This window comes from Heteronotia binoei, chromosome 4, assembly GCF_032191835.1.
Source record: "Heteronotia binoei isolate CCM8104 ecotype False Entrance Well chromosome 4, APGP_CSIRO_Hbin_v1, whole genome shotgun sequence".
Classification (NCBI taxonomy): Eukaryota; Metazoa; Chordata; class Lepidosauria; order Squamata; family Gekkonidae; genus Heteronotia; species Heteronotia binoei.
In genome coordinates, this window is record NC_083226.1 from 112,372,979 (window position 1) to 112,398,673 (window position 25,695).

The window sequence follows — 25,695 nt, forward strand, 5'->3', positions numbered from 1 at the left end:
TCCCATGCCAAGAGAAAGCCCTCCAGGCCTTCCCTGAGGGGGTCTCACATCCATGACACCCCTCCAAAGACCAGACTCAGAGATGCCGCAGAGAGAGCTCTGCAGGCAGCTCTGAAGCCAAGATGACGGATCCCAGAAGTCCTACCTTTCCCTTTTTAATGTATTTCAATGGAGCCCATACAATTATCCCACCCCATGCAGCCCATCTTTTGCATCCTCAGGAAATAACAAACAAGGCTGCATTGCAGTTTACACAGAGCAGACCCTGTGGACTCCTCCCTCCCCCTTTTTCTTTACTCTAATCACCCTAGAAAGCAACTTAGAGAGCTGAAAAGCTCTCAAATTTATGTTCCCTTCACTAACCCTTAAATCCTGAACCAGCAATCTCCACCTGCCTGTCCCAGGAGGCGGAGACTACAGGCACCTCAGCAGCTGACTGGAGGGGCTATCAAGATAAAACAGGAGTCTGATTGGAGGGGACTGAACCTCCCCCCCAAAAACCCTCTAGCTACAGGCCTGACCCCTCCACTATTTCAAGGTATCCTTCACTTTTACTCTTACCTCCCAGAGCAGGAGAAGACAAGAAAAATGGCACAGAAATCCTAACAAGTAAAATATTATTAAATGCCCATGCTTATAATAGCCTCAAACAGGGCTTTTTTGCAGAAAAAGCCCAGCAGGAACTTATTTGCATATTAGGTCACACCCCCTGACGGCACCATTGTTTTGCAAAGGCATTTTTGTCAGAAAAGCCCAGCAGGAACTTATTTGCATATTAGGTCACACCCCCTGACGGCACCATTGTTTTGCAAAGGGCATTTTTGTCAGAAAAGCCCAGCAGGAACTCATTTGCATAGTAGGCCACACTCCCTGATGCCAAGCCAGCTGGAACGGAGTTCCTTATAAAAAAAAAAACCCTGGTCTCAACAGCCAGTATGTACTCATGTTGTTCCTTTTATTCTTATTTAATTTACATATGCGTATCTCACACATCAAGACAGTTCAAGAGCACACACGAACACCCATTTTTTTATGTAACTTCAGCTTCAGATAGATTTACAGAGACGGGGCGGAAAATGTCTGCAAACAGGCTTTATACAGATATTACGGTCTTAGGAAGGTATCCCATTGTTGGATTCCCGTCCTCCAAAAAGATGTAGGCAGCCTGAATCTAATGGAGCTGTCTTGGAAGTACATCCAACTTGTGATTACTGAAGCGTAGGACTAGAGCTGATTCAACTCGCAAAGGCGCCAAAGTGGCGGAAACAGTAAGGAAGTAGGTTCTTCCTCTCGTACGTTCGCTGCTGCTGCTGCTGCTGCTGCTCAGCTGGGACCCAAAGGCGAGGTGCAAAGCAGGAGCGGACGCGGACTAGTCATAGGAGAAAATCCCGGGGTCTTGGAGTTGCACCATCCCTTGCAGGAGATGTCTCACCTGAGACTGTCCCGTGCGAGATGGCAGTCTCGTCGTCAAACCTGGGACTGCTGCGCAGCAGTCTTCGGCACACGCCAGCTTTTCCTCCTTTGAGGGTTTGGCCCAGGAGTGATGTGGCAGTTGGGAGAGAAAGAAGTCTTATGGAAGGAAAGTGCCGGCAGGCAACAGCATGCTGCGAGCTCTCCAGCCGCTTCCTCGCCAAATGTGTATTAGATAGCATCATCCCTGAGAATAGGCTTGTTGTGGTTTGGGGCAAATCGTTAAATAAGGCATGAGTTCCTGAAGAAGGGAAAACAGAAGAAAACGAACAAACAATAATACCCGAACTTTTATTATAATAGCATATTCAAACCATGGAACGTCCAAGGGTTAGGGCGATTGGGCAAGGAAACTACAATTCCCATGATGCCTTTCCTCAAGGCAACGGTGACTGCGTGACTCCGGAAGGAAGTGTTACTGGCTGGGTCGAATCCCAGAGCTGAGTCGGCCAAAGCTGTCTAGGCAAGGTGCCCTCAGGAATTCTTTATATTTATAACCCCGTACTTACTTCTTAAATTAAACAAATTAAAATGAAAACCCAGCTTGCTGGGGGGGGGGGGCGGGCGGAAAGTGTAGATGACTGGGGAAGGCAATGGCAAACCACACGGTAAAAAAGTCTGCCGAGAAAACGTCGTGATGCGACGTCACCCCAGAGTCGAAAACGACTGGTTCTCGCACAGGCTACCTTTACATTTATTCGCTTCTTGCTGGTTCTGGCCTTTTACTTTGGCTGTGCCCCTCCCCTTCCTCTCATGAGTAAAGGCGCATTTCACCTCTGTCGAGGGGACTTTGCTCCTGAAAGCTTCGGTTTTGACTGTCAAAGGTACCTGCGACACACAAAGTAGTGGCTGACGAGACCCTGCAGTAAGAAGGATGTGAGAATCCTGACCCTACCAATAGATGAGATGGTTGCCCCTACAGTGGAACTAAAGAGATGTTGCTCTGCCCTTGATTGGGACCGTCCTTTCTGTTATTTTTCATGATCAAGAACTGAAAGCTGACACTGAAAAGTGCTGTAAGAGTAGAGCATTCAGGGCTTAACTTAACTGGAAATTAATTCCATAAAATTAGGAATTGAAGGTGGGGATGAATTTTTAAGCTACTTTTCTGTTCTTTGTGTGCTTGTAGAAAAAATTAGATGGCCTTTTTATATTTAATGTGTACATTCTATGCAGCATATGTTTATATTCATATTACAAGTATGGCAGTCAAAAACCAATGTTGGGGAGTAATGCCCTAGCTCTCTGTGAAAATGAAGCCATAATATTCAAATTACATGCATGGGAATGATACTAAAAAGAATCTGGAAGATTCCCCCTGATGGAGCTGCACACAAAATGTGTAGGGGTTGTATAATTATTAACAACTTTTTTCCCTTTGCACTATTTTATTTTTTTGCTGTTTTTGTTTGCCTTGGTGTGGCCCCATTTCTTTGGAATGGCAGTAACTTGGAACATACAATTTTGATGTATACTAAGTCAGTCCATTAGTCCAGATAGCTCAGTTTTGTTGGCTGTCCATGAACTCAGGCACAGAAAGATCTTTCCATTACCTGAGATCTTTTCACTGGAGGAACTAGGAAGTGAAGCAGGGCTTCATGCAGTCAATGTGTGTTCTGCCATAGAGCCATGGCTTCATATAAAATTGAAAATTCTCTTAAAGGAAATGTTTGCCAAGGGATTACACTGAAGATAATGCCCTTCAGGTCACCACAACATTTTGGTACCAGATGTATAGAATAAGTAGACTAAACAAGTGACATTGCCTTTCTGCAAGGGTGTGTGTGAAGTTTTGGGTGGGTGGGTTTGTGCGAGGGAAAGATAAATATAACCCTGGAACTGGAAACCAGCAATAAAACTTATAGGCAGAAGGTGGGAGTGTGATGGAGCTGCTGATGCCCCAGTGGTGGCAGCTTGGGCAGGTTAACTCATCCTCTTTGGTTTCTTTCCTTTACAGTGGTCTCAGTTGAACTTTTTCAGTACTTTTCAGGTCAGGTTTTTTTTGGGGGGGGGGGGTGTTTAAAACTCACATTTTTCTGCATATCTGAGGAGCAGATATGCATAATTTTCTTATTGTATCAGTGAGAAGCTTGATTTTGTAGCTTCCATAATTGGTACTGATTACCTACTTTGTTAATAAATATATTAAATAATGATGATGCTACATTCTGAAACTTGGAAAGCAATACAAGACTTATTGATAGTCTCATGCTAATTGTATCCAGAGCATTCTTAGAATAGAATATAAAATACTAATAAGAGACTGTGGTTAAGGAGAGTTGAATGCTTGAAACAAATTGACTCTTAACAAGAAAGGAACAACACATAGTTCAGCTGTCTCGTTTGAAATATTTTTCTATCCATACTACTAATTTTCTGCAACCATTTCAATAATACTGTTTATTGGTGGTTCATCAGTATTATATGTCAGGATTTTTGTATCAATAATATTTGAAATCAACTGCACTATACCCTTGTCTCCCATTAAAAGTGTGTGGAGGATGTCATTTCTGGGTTCTATTTTTGTCACAGCTAACACTACTATTTCACTCTGCAGTAGTGGTCTCTTTACATCGTGATTCTAAGATCAGAGGGTTTTATTCTCTAGTAAGCGTGAATAGGATTGAGGATTAATGGCTGTCTGATTTTCTGCTTTATTTCTGTTGGCATTCCATCAAGCCTACATTGACAATTCTAACCATTCTTGTTGACACCACAATAGGATGGTTGCCTTTCTTGCTATAATAGGATATTATACCTAAAGTCTGTTCGTCTACGAGGATTTGCCCCCTTCCCCTCCATTGTTTTCTGGGCTTTTTGAATACAAAATGTGCATTTCTCTTACCAGAACATTATTTCCAGCAGTTGCAGTTTACTACTAAAATAAAAATCCATTAGGTTTGTAATAAATAAAATGTAATTATGATGATGTTTCGTTAAAACCAAAGGTTGAATTCTATCTAACAAACTTTTGTTTTTGTTTTTCAGTCACAAGTTATGCATATAATTTTGCTTTTTAAAACATACATGGCATTTTCTGAACCTTTTTTTTCCATTGGACTTTAACAACTAGAAATATATTCATATAAAACTAAGACTAAAGTAGTGATATAAAATGAGATTACTGATTTATTCTTATATTGGAATCTTAGGATACTGGTAGTTGACTCACGTTTAGACTTTTCAATTTCCCTGGGGGGGTGGCTTGGGCCCAGCCAGAGGCATTTGATCCAGTGACATCATAGGGAGGAAGCAGTGACATCACAGGGAGGGGCCTCCATTATCCCTCCCTATAAATGTAGGGAGCACCCCTCCAACAATGCCCATGGACCGAGCCAAACTCAGGAAAAGGTGGGAGTTGGCCAGTGGTTATAGTGGTATCTCAAAGGTCTCTTGCTGTGTCCTGTTTTTGAAATTCACTTTTAGAATAGTCACTTTAAGATCTGCAAATATGCATATCATGTTCATAGAATTGGATCCCCTGGTCCAATGTTTTTGAAACTTGGATGGTGTTTTGAAGAGAGGCACTGGATGCTATGCTGAAAATTTGGTGCCTCTACCTCAAAAACCAGCCCCTCCAGAGCTCCAGATACCCACAGATCAATTCACCATTATATCCTATGGAATCGATTGCCATAGGGAATAATGGAGTGTCCAGCAGACTTTTCCCTTCCCCCTGCTGTTTTCTAATGACCCTGAAGCAGGGGAAGGGCCTCCAAACTGAGGGATCCCCTGCCCCCAACTGGGGATTGGCAGCTCTGTGCCTAGGTGGTGAACAATTGTCAATACACACCTACTTGACCAAGGTCGTTTTTGCACTTACCTTATTCCGGAGCGACGTCCCTCTTCACCGCGCAGCGTCTGCGCGGATTTTGCACTACTTGCTCCGCAGAACCCGGAAGTCCCGCGGCTTTTGCGTCGCAAATGTAAACTGGTTTTTGGCGGTTTACATTTGCGATGCAAAAGCCGCGGGACTTCCGGGTTCTGTGGAGCAAGTAGTGCGAAATCCACGCAGACGCTGCGCGGTGAAGAGGGACGTTGCTCTGGAATAAGGTAAGTGTGAAAACGACCCAAGTCTTTTAAGAGTGTAGTCATTTTGAGAAGAAAAAAAAAGGCTTGCTGGAGCCATTAATTTTCAAAAGGATCTGGTTCAGTATCCACTTAAATGAATGTAAACAATCATAGGCTTGAAGAAGACACAAAATATCTATCTGCCAAAAGAACCCCCAAATACTATAGCAATATGTATGCAACATAACAATGCAGTGTTATTCCTCCCCCCAATCATTAAGTAGTTGAACAAAGTTTGAGTCCAGTAACGCCTTTAAGACAAACAAAAATTTTAGCTCTATTAGCATTTCTAAGAAGCTGGGGTTGTAAAGTCATTAACACCACTAACTACTTTGCAGCCCAGAGGGAAAATCACTCATGGACTCTACCACCCCATTCACGCCTTTGAAGATAATGATCTCTCCTCCTTGAAAATTTAAATTGGAAGCCCCAAAGTCCTGTGTTGGTTGCCCAGAGGGGGCTTAGCCCCCGCCAGGAAAATCCAGGAGGGGCTCAAGCTCCAGAGTCCCTGCGTAGTTTACGCCTATGCATGGAAGCAGACATCCAGAGAGTCAAGCAGAAGTTCCAGGCAAGAAGGTCCAGATGAAAAACAGCTTTTTTAAGAGCATTAATTATTAAAACAAATTTAGGGCTGTAAAATGGATTTTCATGTTACCACCACTCCACACACAAAAGGCAATTACTCAGTTAACCTTACTTTAACCTGCTTTATCCAGTGTGTATCAGAAAATGCTCTGGTTTTGTGGGTGTTTCTTCTCTCTCAGCAAGATAAGTCTCCTGTTGACTTTTGGGCCCATTTTACAAAGAGTAGTGGGTGCAACTCATGATAACCAAAGTTTTACTGTATTCAGTGCAATAACTGGAAAGTTTTGTCTCTGAAAAACAACACACTGCTTTTCCATAGAGAGTTTTGCTGAATGGTTTGAAGCCCAGAGCCTTTCCAGTTTCATCTTTTTAGTTATGGTGTTCATTGCATTTAATTGGAATGACAATATGATAGATACCCAAAGTACACACTGGCCCATTTTTTAAACTTTCTCTTATATTTTTAACCAAACAGATAATGGCAGACATTCAGGGAAATCCGAAACGCCAATTGATTTCTGAGCTTCACAGTTCTGCTGCTGTTGGAGATAAGGTCAGGCTTACAGCACTGCTCAGTCATTTTCCATCACTTATCAATGAAATGGCTAAGAATGGCTGGACAGCCTTGATGTATGCTGCTAGAAATGGGCACTTTGAGATTGTGCAGACTCTTCTTGAAAAGGGGTAAGAAAAACATGGCAGATAACTTATACAAATAATTCAAATTAATTTCCCCCTGCTATGTGGAGGAAGACATTGACAAACCTCCTCTTCTCATTTGAACAACCTATGGACGGGGTCACCTTGAATCAGTTGCAACTTGATGGCAGTTTCTTATTCTTCTTTACACTGAACAATACAGCAGAATTGTTTCTTTGGGATATTCATGATTCATTGTTGTATAGATTTTATTTTAATTTTCATTAATCTATACAAACTTTTAAAAGTAACATTGAATTCTAATAATAGATTATATAAAATCCCTTTTTATATCAAGCTCTTCTGTTGCTTGAAACGCATATAGGTTCATACTTTCAGCAATTAATTTAGGGGCAATTATAGACAGAAAGATGTCTTGTGTTAAGTTACTTTCTTATATAGAGTTGTGTTGTACTGGTCCATCTACCCTAGCACTTTGACTGGTTAGAATGCCTTCAGGCAGAAATTTTTCCCTGCTCTGCTAATGGAGATATATTTAAATGGAGGTGCCAGGGATGTATATGCAAATGCTGTACCACTGGAAAGTCATCTACTAAAGTAGTGTGATTTAATGAGATAGTTTCATAACATAGGAGTATTTTCAGAATAGTAATATATGTTTGCAAACTTCAGATCCATTATTCTAGTCTAGTATTTATAGCTCAGTGCTTTGCATAGTTTAACAGATTTGTTCCCTAGAAATTGTGCATAGGATTGCAGTCCTAAGCAAACAACTGTGCATTTATTCTTTTTTTTAACAGAATGTGGATAGCACTGATTTCTGTGGATCAGTTGCATTCTTTCACAGTGTTCAAATGTACAATTCTATAAAACAAGCTGGGGGAGCCCTGTGGAATCAGGAGAGAGGGAGGGACAAGGAACCTAAACTATTAGGATGTATTAGCTGCTTCCAATATTCCACTCAGTTATCATGAGTTTATTATTTATAAATAAAATAAATAATGTTCATCTTAAGATGGTATACATATATTTTTAACACTTTTTTTTTGTAAGGTGTGACAGATCTGCGACTAATGAATCAAACCAAACTGCACTGGACATTGCTAAATTCTGGGGCTATAAAAACATAGCTAACTTACTAGCGAATGTGAAGGATGGGCTGGAGCCATTTTTCCTAACCAGTGAAGTGAGAGAGCATGAAAACTATTTTTGCAGGATATTCCTTGATAGGAAGAGTGAGAAGAGGGTAGATTCTAACTGGCTCAGCCTAAAACAGAAGCAGCCAACTTCTGTGTACATTCTTTTTTCAAACTTAAGACCATTGGCTATATATGATGGTGGTGAAGAAAGTTCCAATTATCCAAGAGTCAAACTTCGGAAGCTCTGCTATGAGGATGTAAAGGAGTACCTGGAACAGACTGAAAACATTACTTCGGTCTTTCTTGGAGTAGAACTTGAAACAGAACCTCAGGTGAAAAGCAGCAACTTTCCAATTTTGAATGGGAAAAGTCCGAATGAGGATGATGGGCTAGTTGCTTGGTTTGCTCTCAGTATAGATGCTACAACTGCTGAGGAATTCACAAAGAAGTATCAAGGCTGTTACTTTGTTCATCCACCAATGCCAACATTGCTGCATTTCTCAGAAAATGAAGCTGGTAAGGTCGCCATGTGTTTCTAATTTTAGGGAATGTATTTAGGATTAAAGGAGAAGATATAATACTCGTTTGATGTTCTCATTGCTTAGTTCATACTGGCTGCCTTGTGCAGTAGGTTTGTATAGTGGGTTACCACCTGTAACATACAATTGGGCAATCTAGCAATAGGAATTTTCACTACTGTGCTGAAGATTGCATTTGATCCCCTGTGCAACTTGTCATATGACAAATGAGTGCAAAAATTAGACATCACAATCATTCTCTGTGAATATAACCTGCCACATGTTCGTTTTTCCTTTGTTCTGAGTTTTTGATTCAAAAGGTAAATCTTACTGATTTTATTCTTTTCTCCTCATTAGACAGTAAGTCAAGTTAGGGCTGACTTGTGTTACTAATAACTTTTCTGTTCGCTTATAGCATGTTCTTGTAATTGGACCACAAATTCCTGAAACTCTAGTGTGGACATTGTAAAGGTCTTGAAAATACATTTGAAAATCAGTTATTCCCAAAGGCATCATGGCTGAATTAAACTATTTATAGTTCCAGCTGATGTTGCTAGAGCTCTTCCATCTGTGAAGACAGTATCCAAAGAAACATACAACAAGCTGACCAGTATGAGTTAGTATTAAATACATTAATCAACCTGAATAGTCCCAGGATGTGGTCTGAAGGTATGTGATACCTTCTTGTTTAAGCAGGTCTGCATCTAGTTAGTTCCCCCTTGGTAACAGATCTCTTGAGATGAGAACCTTGCTAAGGGTTCTTGAATACCCTAGATTCATAATGGAAAGAAGATGGCACATAAATATAACAACTAAATAATAAACTGTTCCCATTTATATTGGTAAATCAAAAAATGAGCTTGAAGCATGTACTTTTAAAAAAGCCTATTGATAATTTTCTCTATGTGGTGTTTTTTAGGAATCATAGCTCAAGCTAGATCTGTTTTAGCATGGGATAGCCGGTATCAATTCTGCCCAACATGTGGTAGTGCAGCTAAATTAGAAGATGGAGGATACAAGAAAACGTGCCTAAAAGAAGACTGCCCTAGCCATGAAGGAATTCACAACACATGCTACCCAAGAGTTGGTAAGAGGATTGCAAAAATGTTGTTCTGTCTACAACAGGTAGCAGTAAGAAAAAACAAAGTTTGGTCCACTGTGTTTGTACAGTTCTGCATATTGTGAAGCGTAAAGGAGGGAGAGTTTCCATCTGGAATAACAATATGACTATTGTTTCCTTTTGCACTGTGTGGTTATGTGTAAACTGAATGCAGAATGTTTTCATACACCCTTCGGTGTATATTGTAAGATACTGTATATAGCATATTGTGATACACATATGTGAAAACACAAGCCAGTTTATCTCTTCACATTGCCCTCAACAACACCCCAAATGGGCAACTTGTTCCTGAGCTTGCTTCAGAATTGGGCTTTGGGCTATTTCCCAAAAAAACCCTGACAAATAACTTGGCTTTTTCTAAGTCTTGTTCTGAGTTATTCACCAAATAACTTTAAAACTAGTGTATATTCCCCAGGGTACGCCAAGGTACTGTGGCTCCAAGGTGCTGGAGAATGTGTGTGGGGGGAGGTATCTTCCTATCTGCCCAGCCAAACCACGGTCAAAATATGTGGTGCTGGCTGGGGTGAAGGAAAGGAAGGGAGCTCTTCTTTGTCTCAGATATGCTATCCAAGACAGAGAAAAATTGAAGGTTGTAACATTCATCTTCCCAAGCACAAGGGAATACAAGTTCCAGCAGCATGTTAATATTGTTAATGTTATTTCTAGTCTGCCTTCTTCACTGTACAGGTGTTGGAAATTCAACACAGATGTAAAATCACTTTCATAAATAGAGTATTTTGTTACAGTGCTTGTACCATGTTATATATTTTATTTCCTTCATTGTTTATTCCTTTGCAGTCTTTTTAGTGTTTTATCTGTTCAACTAATACTGTAACTTGAAATGCTGTAGAGAATTGTTTGCCTTCACATTGCCTTGCTATGTGTCATCTGCCCATCTTTCTCCCCATTTTCAAATTCATTTGCTCACCTTCCTGTTGTTTTCGAGTAATCTACTTGTTCAAGAAAAGTTGGATGAAGTCAGTTTTTAGTGGTTCTTAAATTTTCAAATGGCTGCTCCAAAAAAAGCAATATGAGCAAAATATGATGTACAAGAACGCTGAGCCAACAGTTGTGATTCTAGTGACATTTCCTTAACAAAACTAACAGTCAGCAGGATTTGGCGCTCCTGCTGGATGTCTTACAACACATACAGGTCATGAGTCTTTGAAATGTATTTACCTAATGGGATTGTCATATCTGTCATTTTGACAGGAAGGAAAAAATGTAGAACAAAAAGCCAACAAAAAGGGGAGACTGACGAAAGTATGGGGATTATCAATGTATGAAGGAACTGAGTTGCCAAATATTCTTCTAAGAGATAGTGTTTGAGGTTCAAAGGAACAAGAGAAGATAAGTCACCATGCTGCCCACCACCCTGATTCACTAGTCTCTGCCTACCCTTCTTCCTTACCAGTTGGCAGGCTTAATTAAACTCTTGCTTGCTCTAATCAGGCAGGAAGAGGCTGCAAGAAAGGGTTGGTGAACCAGTAGATTGTTAAACAGCAGTTGTAATCCATCCAAGGCTGGTGGACTCTGTAATAGGCACCTTCCCTAGATGAAGAGTTGGAAATCCTGCAAAAGGAGGTGATGGGAAATTGACACACTTAGAAAATGTAAAATGAGATGTACAGGAAAGAAGCGTAGTTAAAACAAAAGTACAAAATATGAGGAGAGGAGGGAAATGCAGAAACAACCTAGGTAGTCCCAATTTCAGATGCTGAAAACCATAATATTACTTTTTTATGTGTACGAATGTGTGTCCATGGTAATCCATGTGTATGCATGTGCATGCATGGTGATATAAGTATACTACCTTTGAATTTTGCCATGTATCTTCAAGTTAATTGCACCAGCATTGATACAGCTGTGCATAGGCAGTTATGCATCCATGGCAGCAAAACCTTTCCCTGTCTTCATTGTTTTTCCCCATGATATGCACAAGTGTTAACTGAGTCAAGGTGCCTCATTTGGGTTGAGAAAGTTGATTACCGTCTTCAGTCAATCTCTAGAGAAAACAGTATTTTTCTTTAGAAAAAAGCAAGTCCAATTAAGAAGAAGAAAACCCAAACAGACAAAAAAAAATGAGAAAGAAAGCAAAACAGAAAATGCAAGTCCTGCAAATGGGACTTAGAAAAGTTGCTGGTGTGACATAGCGGTTAGGGAAGTTGCCTTTTATTGTGCTTCAAATTCTGCATTTATGTCTGGAAATGTATTCTCCTGGCCTGTTAATCTGTGGCTGAAAGGAGCTGAAGGCAAGAATTCCTGCTGATTAAGTTGCTGCTTTTTGTGGGGTGTGTAACTAGGTCACTTATTCCAGTACTTTTAACAGAAAGCCTGCTGAAGTTGCAGTTAATTTATCTCCTGAATTTAACTTTTGGGTTACTTAAGTGTACATCCACCAGGCATCAGTTACAAAAACAGGTGAATAAATATTTTGAAAAAAGAACCTGCAATTAGATTACTAGCTACGGGGCTTCTAGAAAATTGAATTTCAGGCCTTTGAAGGAAAAATGAAGAGTGAGTAAGAGTATGTTTATGCACTTCAGTGCTGTCTTTTGAAATCCTTTATATACGAATTTGTTTCTTTGTATAACAGATCCTGTAGTGATAATGCAGGTGATTCACCCAGATGGTAATCATTGTCTTTTGGGAAGAAAAAAACGGTTTCATCCAGGCATGTATACCTGTCTTGCTGGATTTGTAGAGCCTGGTAAGGTTTTCTTCTTTCCTTCTGTGTCGTTTTTAACACATCTAACCCAGAGGATTTTAAAATAATTTTTTTTTTTGCCCTTTGATACTCAAGATCAAATCTTGTTGGGTGTAATTTTGTCATTTGTTTATTTTGTATTTACCTCAACTATACATTGCTGCATAGATTTTGTTTTTTGATACTTTAATTCCTCTATATTCTAAATATAACACCTTCACAAAATCCACACATATCACTATTAATGAAAGTTCTCTTTGAATCTTAACTTGGTGGCACTTGCTGTCAGACAGCACACACTATTTGGGATTTTTGTTACCAGAATCTAAATTGGTGGGGTATGACCAGGCCTTTGCTGTAACTGACCCATTTGTGTAGACCTCCCTTCTTCCAAAGCTGCATCTCTGTTCTACTCTTCCAGTTTTTTAATGAACTACCTTCTTCTACCCAGGCCCTTTCATTATATTATCATCTTCCGGTTCTGGTAGACTTTGGCTTTCTTAAGCCAGCAAACAGGAGCTGACTTTGGTATCTTAATCTCCTTAGTGGGGATTCAAAATGGCTTATAAGATCATTAGCCTCCTTTATTGTATCCTCACACAACAGGCCTGTGAGGTGGTATAGACTGAGAGAGAGCGAGTAGCCCACGTAGCAAGTTTCCATGACAGCTTAGAGTCATGAACCTGAGTCCCCCGGATCCTGGTCTGACACTCTGAGCATAGTGCTATGCTTACCTAGGATTGCACTGTCGGTGCCATACTTTTGAACATAGATGCTGAGCATGTTAAAAATGAGATTTGAGAATGTAAAATCAAGTAAGTCATTGAGAATATACTTCTCTCTGTAATTAAAATCAGCAGTGAAAACTCCTGACACATATGTTTGTATTATTCTTGATCTGGTATACCCAGCTGTGTTTAAGATGAGTCCTGCAGAGTGGAGTGTTAGTTATTTAAGAATAAATTCAGAGTAACTGAAAGAGAAGATCTTGAAAACTGAGTTGATATAAAAATATTTCACTGTCCACTTCAAAGGGCTGTTGGTGTGGAGGGCTTTTGAAGGCTGTTGGTGTGGAGTTCCTAGGTTTATATTCAAATGTAAAGGTGTTGGTGGTTCTGTGATAATTTATATATATATATATTTCTGTAATGGCTCAAACAAGTGCAGAGGACAGTGAAAGATTGTAAAGATATGTGGCAAATCTGCATTCCATAAAAGCATAAATTAGCACTGAATTTGACACCTTGATGTTTTTGTAGATGCATTTTCACCTTGGAAATATTGCCTGCTTCGAGTTACATTGTCCCAGCTTCTCATTTGTGCTTTGCAGATCTCTGTGGATACTTGTTCAAGAGCATCACAAATCTTTCAAGTTGCTTGAAAGTATGGAGCTTTGCCAGTTCTCTATTTTCTTTCTTTGATTAGGGGAGACAATTGAAAATGCTGTTCGAAGAGAGGTAGAAGAGGAGAGTGGAGTTAAAGTGGGTCATGTTCGCTATGTCTCTTGTCAGCCGTGGCCAATGCCCTCCTCCCTAATGATTGGGTGCATAGCATCTGCAGTGTCTACAGAAATTAAAGTTGACAACATTGAAATAGAAGATGCCCGCTGGTTCAGTAGAGAACAGGTAAAGTTCAATTTAATTTCCCTTTTTTATTGATTGCCCTCTGACTGTATTGGTTAGGGCATGCAATATGGATGCACTTTTTTCAGGCAGACAAATGAGCTCTCATCTTCTCCGTACTGTACAGTGATTACACTGAAATTGAAAATTATGTGTTGCTAAAACAATTGGTATAGACAGTTGCTCCATTATTGAGGCCGTAAATCTTGCTAATAAGTTGCATAGATACTTGTCTTTCTGAAGTGTATGTGGCATTTCTCTAGGTATGGCACTCACCCAGACTCTGCTTTAGAATATCTCCCATCTTGTAGTAACAGGATCCAAAACTGATCAGTGATATCTTCTGTAATCATCTCCCATTTGTATCAGGTTTTCCAGCTCTTGAATTTTGAGTTAGTCTTGGTGAAAAGTGCCATCAGGTTGCAGACAACTTATGGTGATCATGCAGGGTTTTCAAAGCAAGAGATGAAGAGAGGTGGTTTGCCATTTTCTGTCTTTGTGCAGTGGCCCTGGATTTCCTTGGTGGTCTCACATCCAAATCCTAACCAGGGACAACTGTTCTTAGCTTATGAGATCTGACTAGATCAGGCTAGCCTGGACCATCCAGGTCAGCCCTTAGTCTTATTTCCTTACAAAACTGTATTATGAAGTAATCTGCTCCCAGTTGTTGTTTCTCCAGTATTTTGTTCTCTTTCTGTTCTGTTTCCCTGAAGGAAAAATCATGTAACTTAAGAGAGAATGTGCAGGGGGGGGGGGGGGGAGAAGAGAACAGTTTTGCAGGTTTTACAAGAGGCTAGTAGTGTCCATGCTTTCCACACTGCCCTTGGCAATCAATTACAAAAGTCAGGGGCAAGAGATGAAAATGCCCAGTAATGATCAGAGGCGTAGCGTACCGTGTGTGACAAGGGAATTGAACAAATGACTTCCTAGAAGAAGCACAGCTTGCACAGGCACTGATGCAGAGCCCTTCAACTATATTGGTCCAGTGTCATAGATTTGAACTTTATAAAGCTTCTTCGTCTTGAATTGAACTTAGAAGCAATTAGAAATCATTGTAGCTGTGTGGAGAAACACCATTTTAGGCCTGATCCAACATTTTTTGGCCACTGTGTGACACAGAGTGTTGGACTGGATGGGCCATTGGCCTGATCCAACATGGCTTTTCTTATGTTCTTATGTCAGGAAGTTCTTCCTAACGTTAAGCTGGAAACTCGTTTGATTTAATTTCAACCCTCTGGTTCTGGTCTGACCTTCTGGGACAACAGGAAAAAACTCCTGATCATCCTCTAGATGACAGCCTTTCAAGTACTTGAAGATGGTGATCGTATCTCCTCTCCTCTACAGGCTAAATAAACCAAACTCCTTCAACCTTTCCTCACAGGACTAGGTCTCCAGACCCCTCACCATCTCCGTCGCTCGCCTCTGGACAAATTCCAGCTTGTCTATTCCTCCTTCCCCCTCCCCTCCTGTCTGGAAGCAGCACTTCTGAGGAGGCCTCCTAGAGAGACAGGAAGTCTTTCAGGCTGGTCTCCCAGAAGGCTGCAGGAGGGAAAACCAGTTCCTGGCCAATGGCCCATCCAGTCCAACACTCTGTGTCACACAGTGGCCAAAAAATTATACACACACACACACACATATATATATATATACACACACTGTGGCTAATAGCCACTGATGGACCTCTGCTCCATATTTTTATCTAACCCCCTTCTGAAGCTGGCTATACTTGTAGCCGCTACCACCTCCTGTGGCAGTGAATTCCACATGTACTTCCTGACAAAGCGGGTCCTCAGTGGAACAGGCTTCCTTGGGAGGTGATGAAGAAGAAGAATAATTGCAGATTTATATCCCACCCGTCTCCCTCAATCAGAGACTCAGAGCAGTTTACAATCTCCTATATCTTCTCCCCCCACAACAGACACCCTGTGAGGTGGGTGGGACTATGAGGGCTCTCACAGCACTTGCCCTTTCAAGGACAACTCCTATGAGAACTATGGCTGACCCAAGGCCATTCCAGCAGGCGCAAGTGGAGGAACGGGGAATCAAACCCGGTTCTCCCAGATAAGAGTCCTCACACTTAACCACTACACCAAACTGGCTGTCTTTCTTTAGAGGTTCCCTTTCTTTAGAGGTTTTTAAACAGAGGCTAGATAGCCATCTGAAGGCAATGTTGATTCTGTGAACTTAGGTGGATCATGAGAGGAAGGGTTTCCTCAGTGTGGCCCCTTCTTACTTGCCCAGGGAAATGCTGGTCTCCACTTTGGGAAGCAATTTTCTCCATGCCAATTTGGCCAGGGATCCTGAAGATTTTTTTTCCATCTTCTGGGCATGGTCACTGGGGGTGTGAGGTGGAGGTATTTGTGAATTTCCTGCATTGTACAGGGGATTGGAAAAGATTATCCTGGAGATCCCTGTCAGCTCTATAGTTCTGTTTTCTGTATGAGGTGCAGAAGAAAAAAAGCACACCAGCAACTGCTTCAGCCTATTTTCCTCCTGTATTTGAAAAAAATAAAATCTAAGAGAACATCGTAGAAAATGCGTATTGATATTTTCTGAAGAAAGCTTCCATCCTTTTCCACTATTTTAGCAGGCCAATCAGTAGAGCAGTTTCAAAAGATACATGGCTCTTCCTCCTAGGAATTTCAGGAACCTAGTCTGTGGATAACCCATCAACACAGCAGTGGAGTGAAAAACTAAAGTTGTGAACTCTTACAATGTAGTGGTAGTATGGGGGCACGGTTAAATATGAAGTTACTATCTAATTAGTGTTCGGTAGAGTAATTGCAGAACTCACAAATTGTAAAATTGCATTTGCCCAAGAAGAGGAATGAACTCAAATAATTTATGAAGCAAGATTAGCCTTGTTGCACTTCTTGCAGGGGTGGAAAATGGTCAGTAAAATCAGTAAAAGTCAGGATTGGTTTTTACCCATTTGATTATTAATTTGTCAGGTTTAAAAAAAAAATAATTGGTCTGTAATGTCAGTATTTCTTTTAATGCGGTTGGTGTTTTTTTTGTTACTGTATTTTGGGGGGAAGAAGAGGATAAGAAAAATGCTTGTGGATGCAGTGCAGAAAACTGTTGATAAATGAAAGAGTTCATTAATACCGTATATACTCAAGTATAAGTCGAGTTTTTCTGCCCAAATTTTGGGCAGAAAAACCCCCTCCTCAGCTTATACTCGAGTCACGCGCAGTGGTGGGGGCGTGGGGGCGGGTCGCCCCAGGTCTGGGGGGGTCCCCGCATTGCCAAGGGGGGCCCCGGGCCGGGGGAGCTCTGTCGCCGGAGTGACAATCCAACGCCAGCCGAGAGGGAGGCTGAGACCCGATTTAAACAAAACGGAAAAAAGCGGGGCCGTGGGCAAAAGTCGCGCAAGGCGAAGCTGCCGAGTTAGTGAGGGCTGCTGCTTTGCCTGCCGGGCGCCGAGCGTCGCAACTGCGGGCCAACCGGGTTCCCGCCGGGCAGGAGAAGCCGGGAGAGGAGGCGGCAGCGGCGGCAGCAGCAAGTCCCTGGGGTGATGCCTTCTCTGCAGCCGACGGGAGCTCGCGCTCACTAGGGCTCTCATGTTTCGCTCCCTCTTTTCTTCGTGTTTTTAAGCAGCAACGAAAAAAAGCGGGGCCGTGGGCAAAAGTCGCGCAAGGCGAAGCTGCCGAGTTAGTGAGGGCTGCTGCTTTGCCCGCCGAGCATCGCAACAGCGGGCCAACCGGGTTCCCGCCGGGCAGGAGAAGCCGGGAGAGGAGGCGGCGGCAGCAGCAAGTCCCTGAGGTGATGCCTCCTCTGCAGCCGACAGGAGCTCACGCTCACTAGGGCTCTCATGTTTCGCTCCCTCTTTTCTTCGTGTTTTTAAGCAGCGCGCGGGAAGGTGCTGCAGCCACCGCGCGCCCCTTCACGTCACCAAAAGAGGGACTCGCGGGGAGAGCCGAAGCGTGCTCGCGCGTGTGTCTGTGTGTGGGCGCGCGCATGAGGGGAGGTAAGGCGCCTGTGCCAATGGGGCTCTAGGCGCGTGCGCGAGGGCGCTGCAGTGAGGAGAAGGTTAAGTTGACGTGGGGGGGTGGAGGGAAGCTTCAGGAACAGTCGGGGTGGGGAGGGAGGGGGAGACCATGAAGCCATAGTGGACCCTGTACGTGAGGGCTTATCATATACAGAATGGCAAAGAGTAGCCACCTCTCCCTCCCCCACCTCCCTGAAGACCTCCTGTAACTTTTAATAGTTAGGTGACAAAGGTATTAAGTGGTTTCACAGAGCTCTTCTGGTTGGGAAGAACCTCTTATCTTGCCTGGCTACCTGTGCTAAATGCTCAGGAACAAGGCATGGTGGCCGCCTTAAAGAGTGTGGGAGGGACTAATTTACAGCTTCCATAAGCAGAGTTAATGGTGCCAAGGTGCTCAAGGCTGGCTGAGAAAAGTCATATTTTGACCAGGAATAGGACTGCAGCCCTAAGCTCTGCTCACGACCTGAGTTTGATCCCAGTGGAAGCTGGGTTCAGATAGCTGGCTCGAGGTTGACTCAGCCTTCCATCGTTCCGAGGTCGGTAAAATGAATACCCAGCTTGCTGGGGGGGGGGGGGACGGTAGATGACTGGGGAAGGCAATGGCAAACCACCCCATAAAAAGTCTGCCGTGAAAACGTTGTGAAAGCAACGTCACCCCAGAGTCGGAAACGACTGGTGCTTGCACAGGGGACTACCTTTACTTTTAGTCTACCTCCAGGACTTTTTTTTGTAGAAAAAGCCCTATGTGGATTCATTTGCATATTAAGCCACACCTCCTGACGTCATTATTTCACACAGGGCTTTTTTGTAGAGATAGCCCAGCAAGAACTCATTTGCATATTAGGCCACACACTAATTCCCCACTCCTCCACTTGTCATTTACCCCTGGATTCACACCCAAACAATTTTATGCCGCTGTCATGTGTATAATGCCCATATGTACCGTATAAATTGGGAAATATTGGGAAATATACGCTACGCTTTTTTTTATTCCGTTAGAAATGGATCCCACTACCTCTAATACTGGATCAAAACAAAAACGCAGGTCATACGAAGCTGGTTTCAAACTTAAAGTTGTGGCAAGAGCAGAAGAAAGCAATAACAGCATTGCAAGTAGGGAATTTTGTGTTGATGAAAAACAAGTGAGGGACTGGCGGAAAATGAAAGCTGACTTGGAAAAAATTCCAAAGGCAAAAAAAGCTCGACGTGGTTTAACGAGTTCATATGGGGCTCTAGAGACTGAATTGCATAAGTGGGTTATGGAGTGTCGTCAAAATGGCTACTGTGTAACACGCATGGGAATTCGCTTACGTGCCCTTCAAATGGCTAAAGACGACAAACTAAAAGCACCAGGCATTGAAAATTTTGCTGCGACAGCAGGATGGTGTTCCCGCTTCATGAACAGGTTTGACCTATGTTTGCGGCAAAGAACAAAGATTGCACAGAAGTTGCCAAAAGACCTTGATGAAAAAGTGATGTCATTCCATTCATTCATCATAAAACAAAGAAGGAGCCATAACTACGACTTGGGAGATATTGGGAATATGGATGAAACACCTATGACCTTTGATCTTCCCAGCAACAGAACTGTGGCAAGTTTGGGAGACAAAACTATTTTACTCAGGACCACAGGAAATGAAAAAACCCATTTCACAGTCGTTCTCTCATGTTTGGCTAATGGAACTAAGCTGCGGCCTGTCATTATTTTTAAAAGGAAGACATTGCCTAAAAAGGTGAAATTTCCACCACGAATAAACGTGCGGGCACATATTAAAGGCTGGATGGATGAACAAGGAACAAAAAAATGGCTGGAAGAAATTTGGAAAGGACGACCAGGAGCAGCCTTGAAGAAAAAACCTTCATTGCTAGTTTGGGATATGTTCAGGGCTCACACATCTGATGACATAAAAAAATTGGCAAAGTCTTCTCAAGTTACTTTGGCCGTTATTTCAGGTGGGCTTACATCTGTATTACAGCCCCTAGATGTGTGTTTAAATAAACCTTTCAAAGACCGTGTGCGAAAGATGTGGCATGAATGGATGTCATCTGGTCAAGCCCAACTGACAAAAGTTGGAAATCTAAAGAAGCCTGACATAGAATTGATAGCAACGTGGGTTCGTGATGCATGGGAAGATATTCCAGAAGACATGGTGCAACGTGCCTTTAAGAAATGTGGCATTAGTAATGCTATGGATGGCAGTGAAGACAGCGCTGTGTATGAGAATGACAGCAGTGATGGCGATGACTGCGAACTCAGTGATGATGACAATGTCTACGCTGATACCCTCACACCGACTGAAGCTGAAGCTCTATTTGGACATACAGATGATGAGGAGGAATCCAGTTTTGAAGGATTTTAACTCTTGTGTTTTAGCTTACCGTAGTTGCTGATTGAGCTAAGGTTTTGTACTTTTTAGTTATTGTTGATACCATATTGTTTAGGTTGACCCTCTTTTCTACTTGCAGAACAATAGTTTACTGCCTCAATTAATAGCAGTAGTACAACTCCCCCTTCTTTCGTTCTGTTCTCCACTATGCAACCGAGCCCATTTTTATCCTAACCAGATTTTTAAAAGAAAAAAATACTAAGGGGGGGGGGGATCACACAAAAGCTCTCAGATCAATTAAATGCATCTCATATGCAAATTTATTTTCAGATCTTTTTCCTGTTAATACAAACATTATGAATTGTTTTCATTACAAAATATTTCATAGAAAACAAATAAAAGAGTCTTGCCTCAATTAATGTCGTTTTATTGGTATCTACCAGTATTTTAATTTTGTAATTTACCAGTAACTGCTGCGCTTCCCACCCTCGGCTTATACTCGAGTCAATAAGTTTTCCCAGATTTTTGGGGTAAAATTAGAAGCCTCGGCTTATATTCGGGTCGGCTTATACTCGAGTATATACGGTAAGTTCTTTTTTTCAGTAAAAATCCAAAGATAAAGTAAAGCAAAGACAAGTCCTACCTTACAGTTCTTATAACGATTATTTTATGTATTGTTTTTAATATGTCTCATTATTTATTTATTATAACATTTGATTTTTATACCGCCCATTCCCTGTAAACAGATCTTGGGGCAGCGTGCAACAATAAACAAACATATAGGTTAAAACATTACAACTAAAATATCAGTCAGATTTAATCAGATGACTATCTGAATTTCTTAATTATGCTACTATCTTGGGGGGGGGGGGCGGCAGTGCCAGCCAGATGAATGCCATCACAGTCCTCAACCAAATGCCTGGAGAAACATTTCTGCTTTACATGTTCTGCAGAACTGCATTAAGTCCCGCAGGGTACAGATGTTGCTTAGCAGAGAGTTCCACAAGCTTGGGGCCAGGACACTAAAAGCCCTGAGCCTGGTTGAGGGTGGCTGGATATCTCTTGGACTGGGGATCATAAACAAGTTCTTGTCAGTGGAATGTAATACCCTTTGAGGGATATACCCGGAGAGGTGGTCCTGAAGATACGTGGGTCTGAGATTGTTAAGGGCCTTAAAGTTAAGCACGAAACCTTGAACCTGATCCGGTGCTCATGCAACACAGGCTGAATGTGCGCTGTTTGTGGGGTTCTTGTACGAACCTGCACTGCTGCATTCTGTTATAGTTGGAGTTTCCAGGTCATTCTCAAGGGTAGGCCCACATAGAGTGAGTGACAGTAGCTCAATCTGGAGGTGATGGTTGTGTGAATTACTGTAGCTAGGTCAGGGCAGGACACGTAGAGAATCAATTGCCTGACCTGGTGTAGCTGGAAAAATGCCAGTCTGGCAACATTCGGTATGTGAGCCTCCACTGATAAGGAGGCATCCAGGATCATACCCAGACTCTTGACAGCTGGTGCCAGTGTTAAGGGCACATGCCATCAAGAATTGGGAGTTGGCACTCCAACCCTGAATCCTCCCTAGCCAGCCACAGAACCTCCATTTTAGGATTCAGTCTCAGCAGGCTCTTCTTTAGGCATCCCACCACATTGTCCAACTCCTCAACCAAAACTGATGGGGTGGTATCCAGCCAGCCACCTATCAACAGATATAGGTGTCTTATTATCTGCAGTATGCAATTATTTTTAAAAGAGAATCTTATTTTGCCTTAAATCTTGGACAATAATGAAAATATTTTCCTATCTTCAGAGAGCCAGTTTGGGGAAGAAGTTAAGGTGGACTCTAATCTGAGAGAACTGGGTTTGATTCCCCACTTCTCCACATGCAGCTGCTGGTATGATCTTGGGTCAGTCACAGTTCTCTCAAAAGCAATTCTTAAAAGAGCTGTCTCCACCTCATCTACCTCACAGGGTATCTGTTGTGGGGAGAGGAGTGGAAAGGAGATTGTAAACTGCTCTGAGACTCCAAGTGAAGGGCAGAGTATAAATCCAATCTCCACATCCTCCTCCTCCTCCTTTTCTTAAAATATTTTTTCATAAAAAAAAAGTAAGTGATTTTTTTAATTTGTAATTTATATCCCACCCTTCCCACTAGGTGGCTCAGGGCGGCTTACAACATATGGGTGATGGCTATGGGGATGGTGGAGGCCCTATAGTAAGTTTTAATAAAACCCCATTTTAACCAATATAGGAGTTCAGGGGGAAGCCTTACAGTGGTTCTCCTCTTTTCTCCGTGATCGGGGACAAAGGGTGGCAATTGGCAAGCAGATATCCCTGCAGCACTCACTCAAATGTAGTGTGCCACAGGGAGCTATTCTCTCTCCAATGATGTTTAACATCTATATGTGACCCCTTGCCCAGATTGCCCTAGGTTTTGGGCTGGGTTGCCACCAGTATGCAGATGACACCCAGCTCTATCTGTTGATGGACGGCCATGCAGATACCGCCCGGAACATCTGACCAGGGTGCTAGAAGCTGTGGCTGGATGGTTGCAGTTAAGCTGGCTGAAGCTTAATCTAGCTAAGATGGAGGTCCTGTACCTGAGCCGAGGGGGGCTAAGATCAGACTTCTGTCTCCCCGCCCTGGATGGTGCGCCTCTTGTGCCATCCCAGAAAGTAAGGAGTCTGGGCGTGACACTGGATGTCTCCCTTTCCATAGAGGCCCAGGTCACAGCAGTTGCGCGATCTGCATTTCATCGTCTTCGGCAGGTCAAACAGCTAGCATCCTATCTGACACGCCATGACTTAGCTACAGCGATCCATGCAACAGTCACTTCCAGATTGGACTACTGTAACTTGCTTTACGCAAGCTTGCCCAAGGCTGATTCAGAAACTCCCAACTGGTGCAAAATGCGGCTGCACGGCTAGTAACTGGACTGCCTTTACAGGCAGGCAGGCAGGCAGCCGATGCTGTGCACATTGCACTTGTTACCAATTGAGTACCGAATCCGCTTCAAGGTTTTGGTATTGACCTTTAAAGCAGTACGCCTGGGACCGACATACTTGCGGGACCTCCTCTCCCCATACGAGCCCTGAAGACTGTTGCGATCGGGCAACCAATACCTTCTGGCCATCCCTGGCCCAAAGGACGTCCGGCTTGCCTCGACCAGGGCCAGGGCTTTTTCAGCCCTGGCCCCAGTCTGGTGGAATCAGCTTCCTGTGGAGATCCAGGCCCTATCGGATTTACTTCCATTTCATAGGGCCTGCAAGACGGAGCTGTTTCACCAGGCCTTCGGTTGAGGCAGGTGGACATCCCTTCATTTTACTGCTTATACCATCTATTACCCTCTCGCACAATGGGCTATAAAATTACGAGCCAGAATATCTGTTTTACCTGAAATATGTGCCTACCCGCCTATGTATATTTTTTGTAACTGTATTTTATTGGTAAATTGTTGAGCTATTACTGTGTTTTAATTGTTTTATTACGACTGTGATCCGCCCTGAGCCCATATGGGAAAGGGCAGAATATAAATCGACCAAATAAATAAATAAAACCTTAATTTATCAGTAGTCTAAAATTAGATTGTTCAGTAATTTGTTAGATTTTTGTCTTTTTTAAAATCTGTTTCTGGCCAGGTTTTTAAAAATTTTGGTTAGTAAAATCAGTAATTTTGACCCTTTGACTAGTTTCCACCCCTGTTCTTGCCTAAAACAGTTATGTACTTCGTAAAACACTTCAGTTAATGAGCAGTTAATCTGCAGACATCTGGGTGTTAACTTGTCCTGATGCAATTCTTTGTGTGTTACAGGTTGTGGAATTTCTCAATAAAAGAAACCAGAGTACTTTTTTTGTGCCTCCGCATCAAGCCATTGCCCACCAGCTGATAAAACACTGGGTTGGAATGAATGCCAGTCTTTAAATCAAAGTGGCTGAGTCGCCAGTTTTTTATATCACAACTTTCAGTGGTTGTCAGTATTTTGGATTTAAACTAGAGGTATTTAGTTATCTAGTATTTGTATTTTGAAGGATTAATTTGCTAGTCCTCTAAAATATGTTTTCACATATTGTTCTTTTATGAAAAAGTTTTAACACTGCCTAGATTTTTTAAAAAAACTTTTCAAATGTGATCACTTTTTCACTTATTTCAATCAGTATTTTACTGATTTAACTTTCTGGGACTATTACTTTGCCACAGAAATTGAGATGGGGTTGCAGCCAAAATGTTCCCTGCTATTGCCATTTATCAGAACCAGAACAGAACTGTATATTAAATCAGGGCCATTAAATTGCCACTTGGATGCCTGTATTTAAGGATTTCTTTTTCAGAAAGTGAAGAATGGTAAGAGAACCTATGAAGAATGATGTGGAATCAGCAGGGTATCCTCCTTGGGATAGATGTTAAAATTCTCATACCTCAACATCTCTCAATTGTATGCTGTCATAAAAGCCACTCTGAAGTGGTTACTCACAAGACCATATTTAGGGATTGCTCTACACACAGTGCACCTTTCCTTCCTGTGTTATTTCTAGTGCTGTGGGCTTGAGCTGCATATAGCAAAGGCAAGCAATATATGAATGGCAAGCTTGATTACAGTCCCATCCCATGCTTGCAGACATTTAATAGTTTAAGCTTGGATGAGAGTTGAGCCACCAAAGTTTTGTTACTTGTTGAAAAAATGGCAGCATTTCATTAATGTGTTTCAATGTTGTCTTCCTAGCATTTTGCATGTGCAGCTTTATAATATGGGAAACTGAACAAATCGTATTATTTCCATCACTGTGTATAACCCTCTCAAAACAGGTTTCTAACCAAAGTCTTACTGAAGTTTACATCACTAATAAGAATTGAGATCACATTTATAACATTGCCTTGTACCTTCTATGGATCCTTTATATACCATTTAATAGCATTTAACTTGTATTGCTTGCTAAATCACAAACTTTAATAAAATCGTATCTTATGGGGATGTTGCAATACTGGATTTTGGTTCTCTACAGGCCATTTGTATTAGGCCATCTCTGACTGTCGCCTGAGTTTTCACTACAAGGGAGAGACATTTAGTTACCTTTTGTTTGAAATGCAAAACTGCAAGTTATTTGCCCTGCCACTTTTGTTGCAATGGACATTCCCAAAGTAAACTCTGTAACCACCACATACTACCCTATACCCAATCAAAAGAAAGGTTATTGTGGATGAACCTAAGATAAGCAGTGAATGTAAAACAAGTTGTACCAACCATGTTTCTTAATTGAATTTCACCGTTATTATGCAACATTTAGGCTCAAGCTGCCGAATGCCCAAGTCACACCACTCATCCACCTAGCTGTATGTGGCTGTTGCAGACATAGAAAATCGTGCCTGCTACTTGAGATTCTTGTATATTAATGAGTGAAAACTCAGCAAAACAAGCACCAGGGCCATAGCCAGGATTTTAAAAGTCAGGGGGCTTTTTAAAAAGTCAGGGGGCACCCTTTCCCACCTACT

The 25,695-nt window shown here is 42.1% G+C and overlaps 1 protein-coding gene across 1 annotated transcript; it reads left to right on the top strand.

Moving 5' to 3' along the window:
- The first annotated feature begins 6,568 nt into the window (after nt 1–6,568).
- NUDT12 (nudix hydrolase 12) lies at nt 6,569–25,192 on the top strand. The gene is made up of 6 exons (XM_060235628.1): nt 6,569–6,810; nt 7,840–8,441; nt 9,363–9,530; nt 12,160–12,273; nt 13,696–13,895; nt 24,019–25,192. The coding sequence occupies exons 1-6, from the start codon at nt 6,605–6,607 to the stop codon at nt 24,127–24,129; spliced, it is 1,401 nt and encodes a 466-aa protein (XP_060091611.1). The 5' UTR covers nt 6,569–6,604; the 3' UTR covers nt 24,130–25,192.
- Nucleotides 25,193–25,695: the final 503 nt, after the last annotated feature.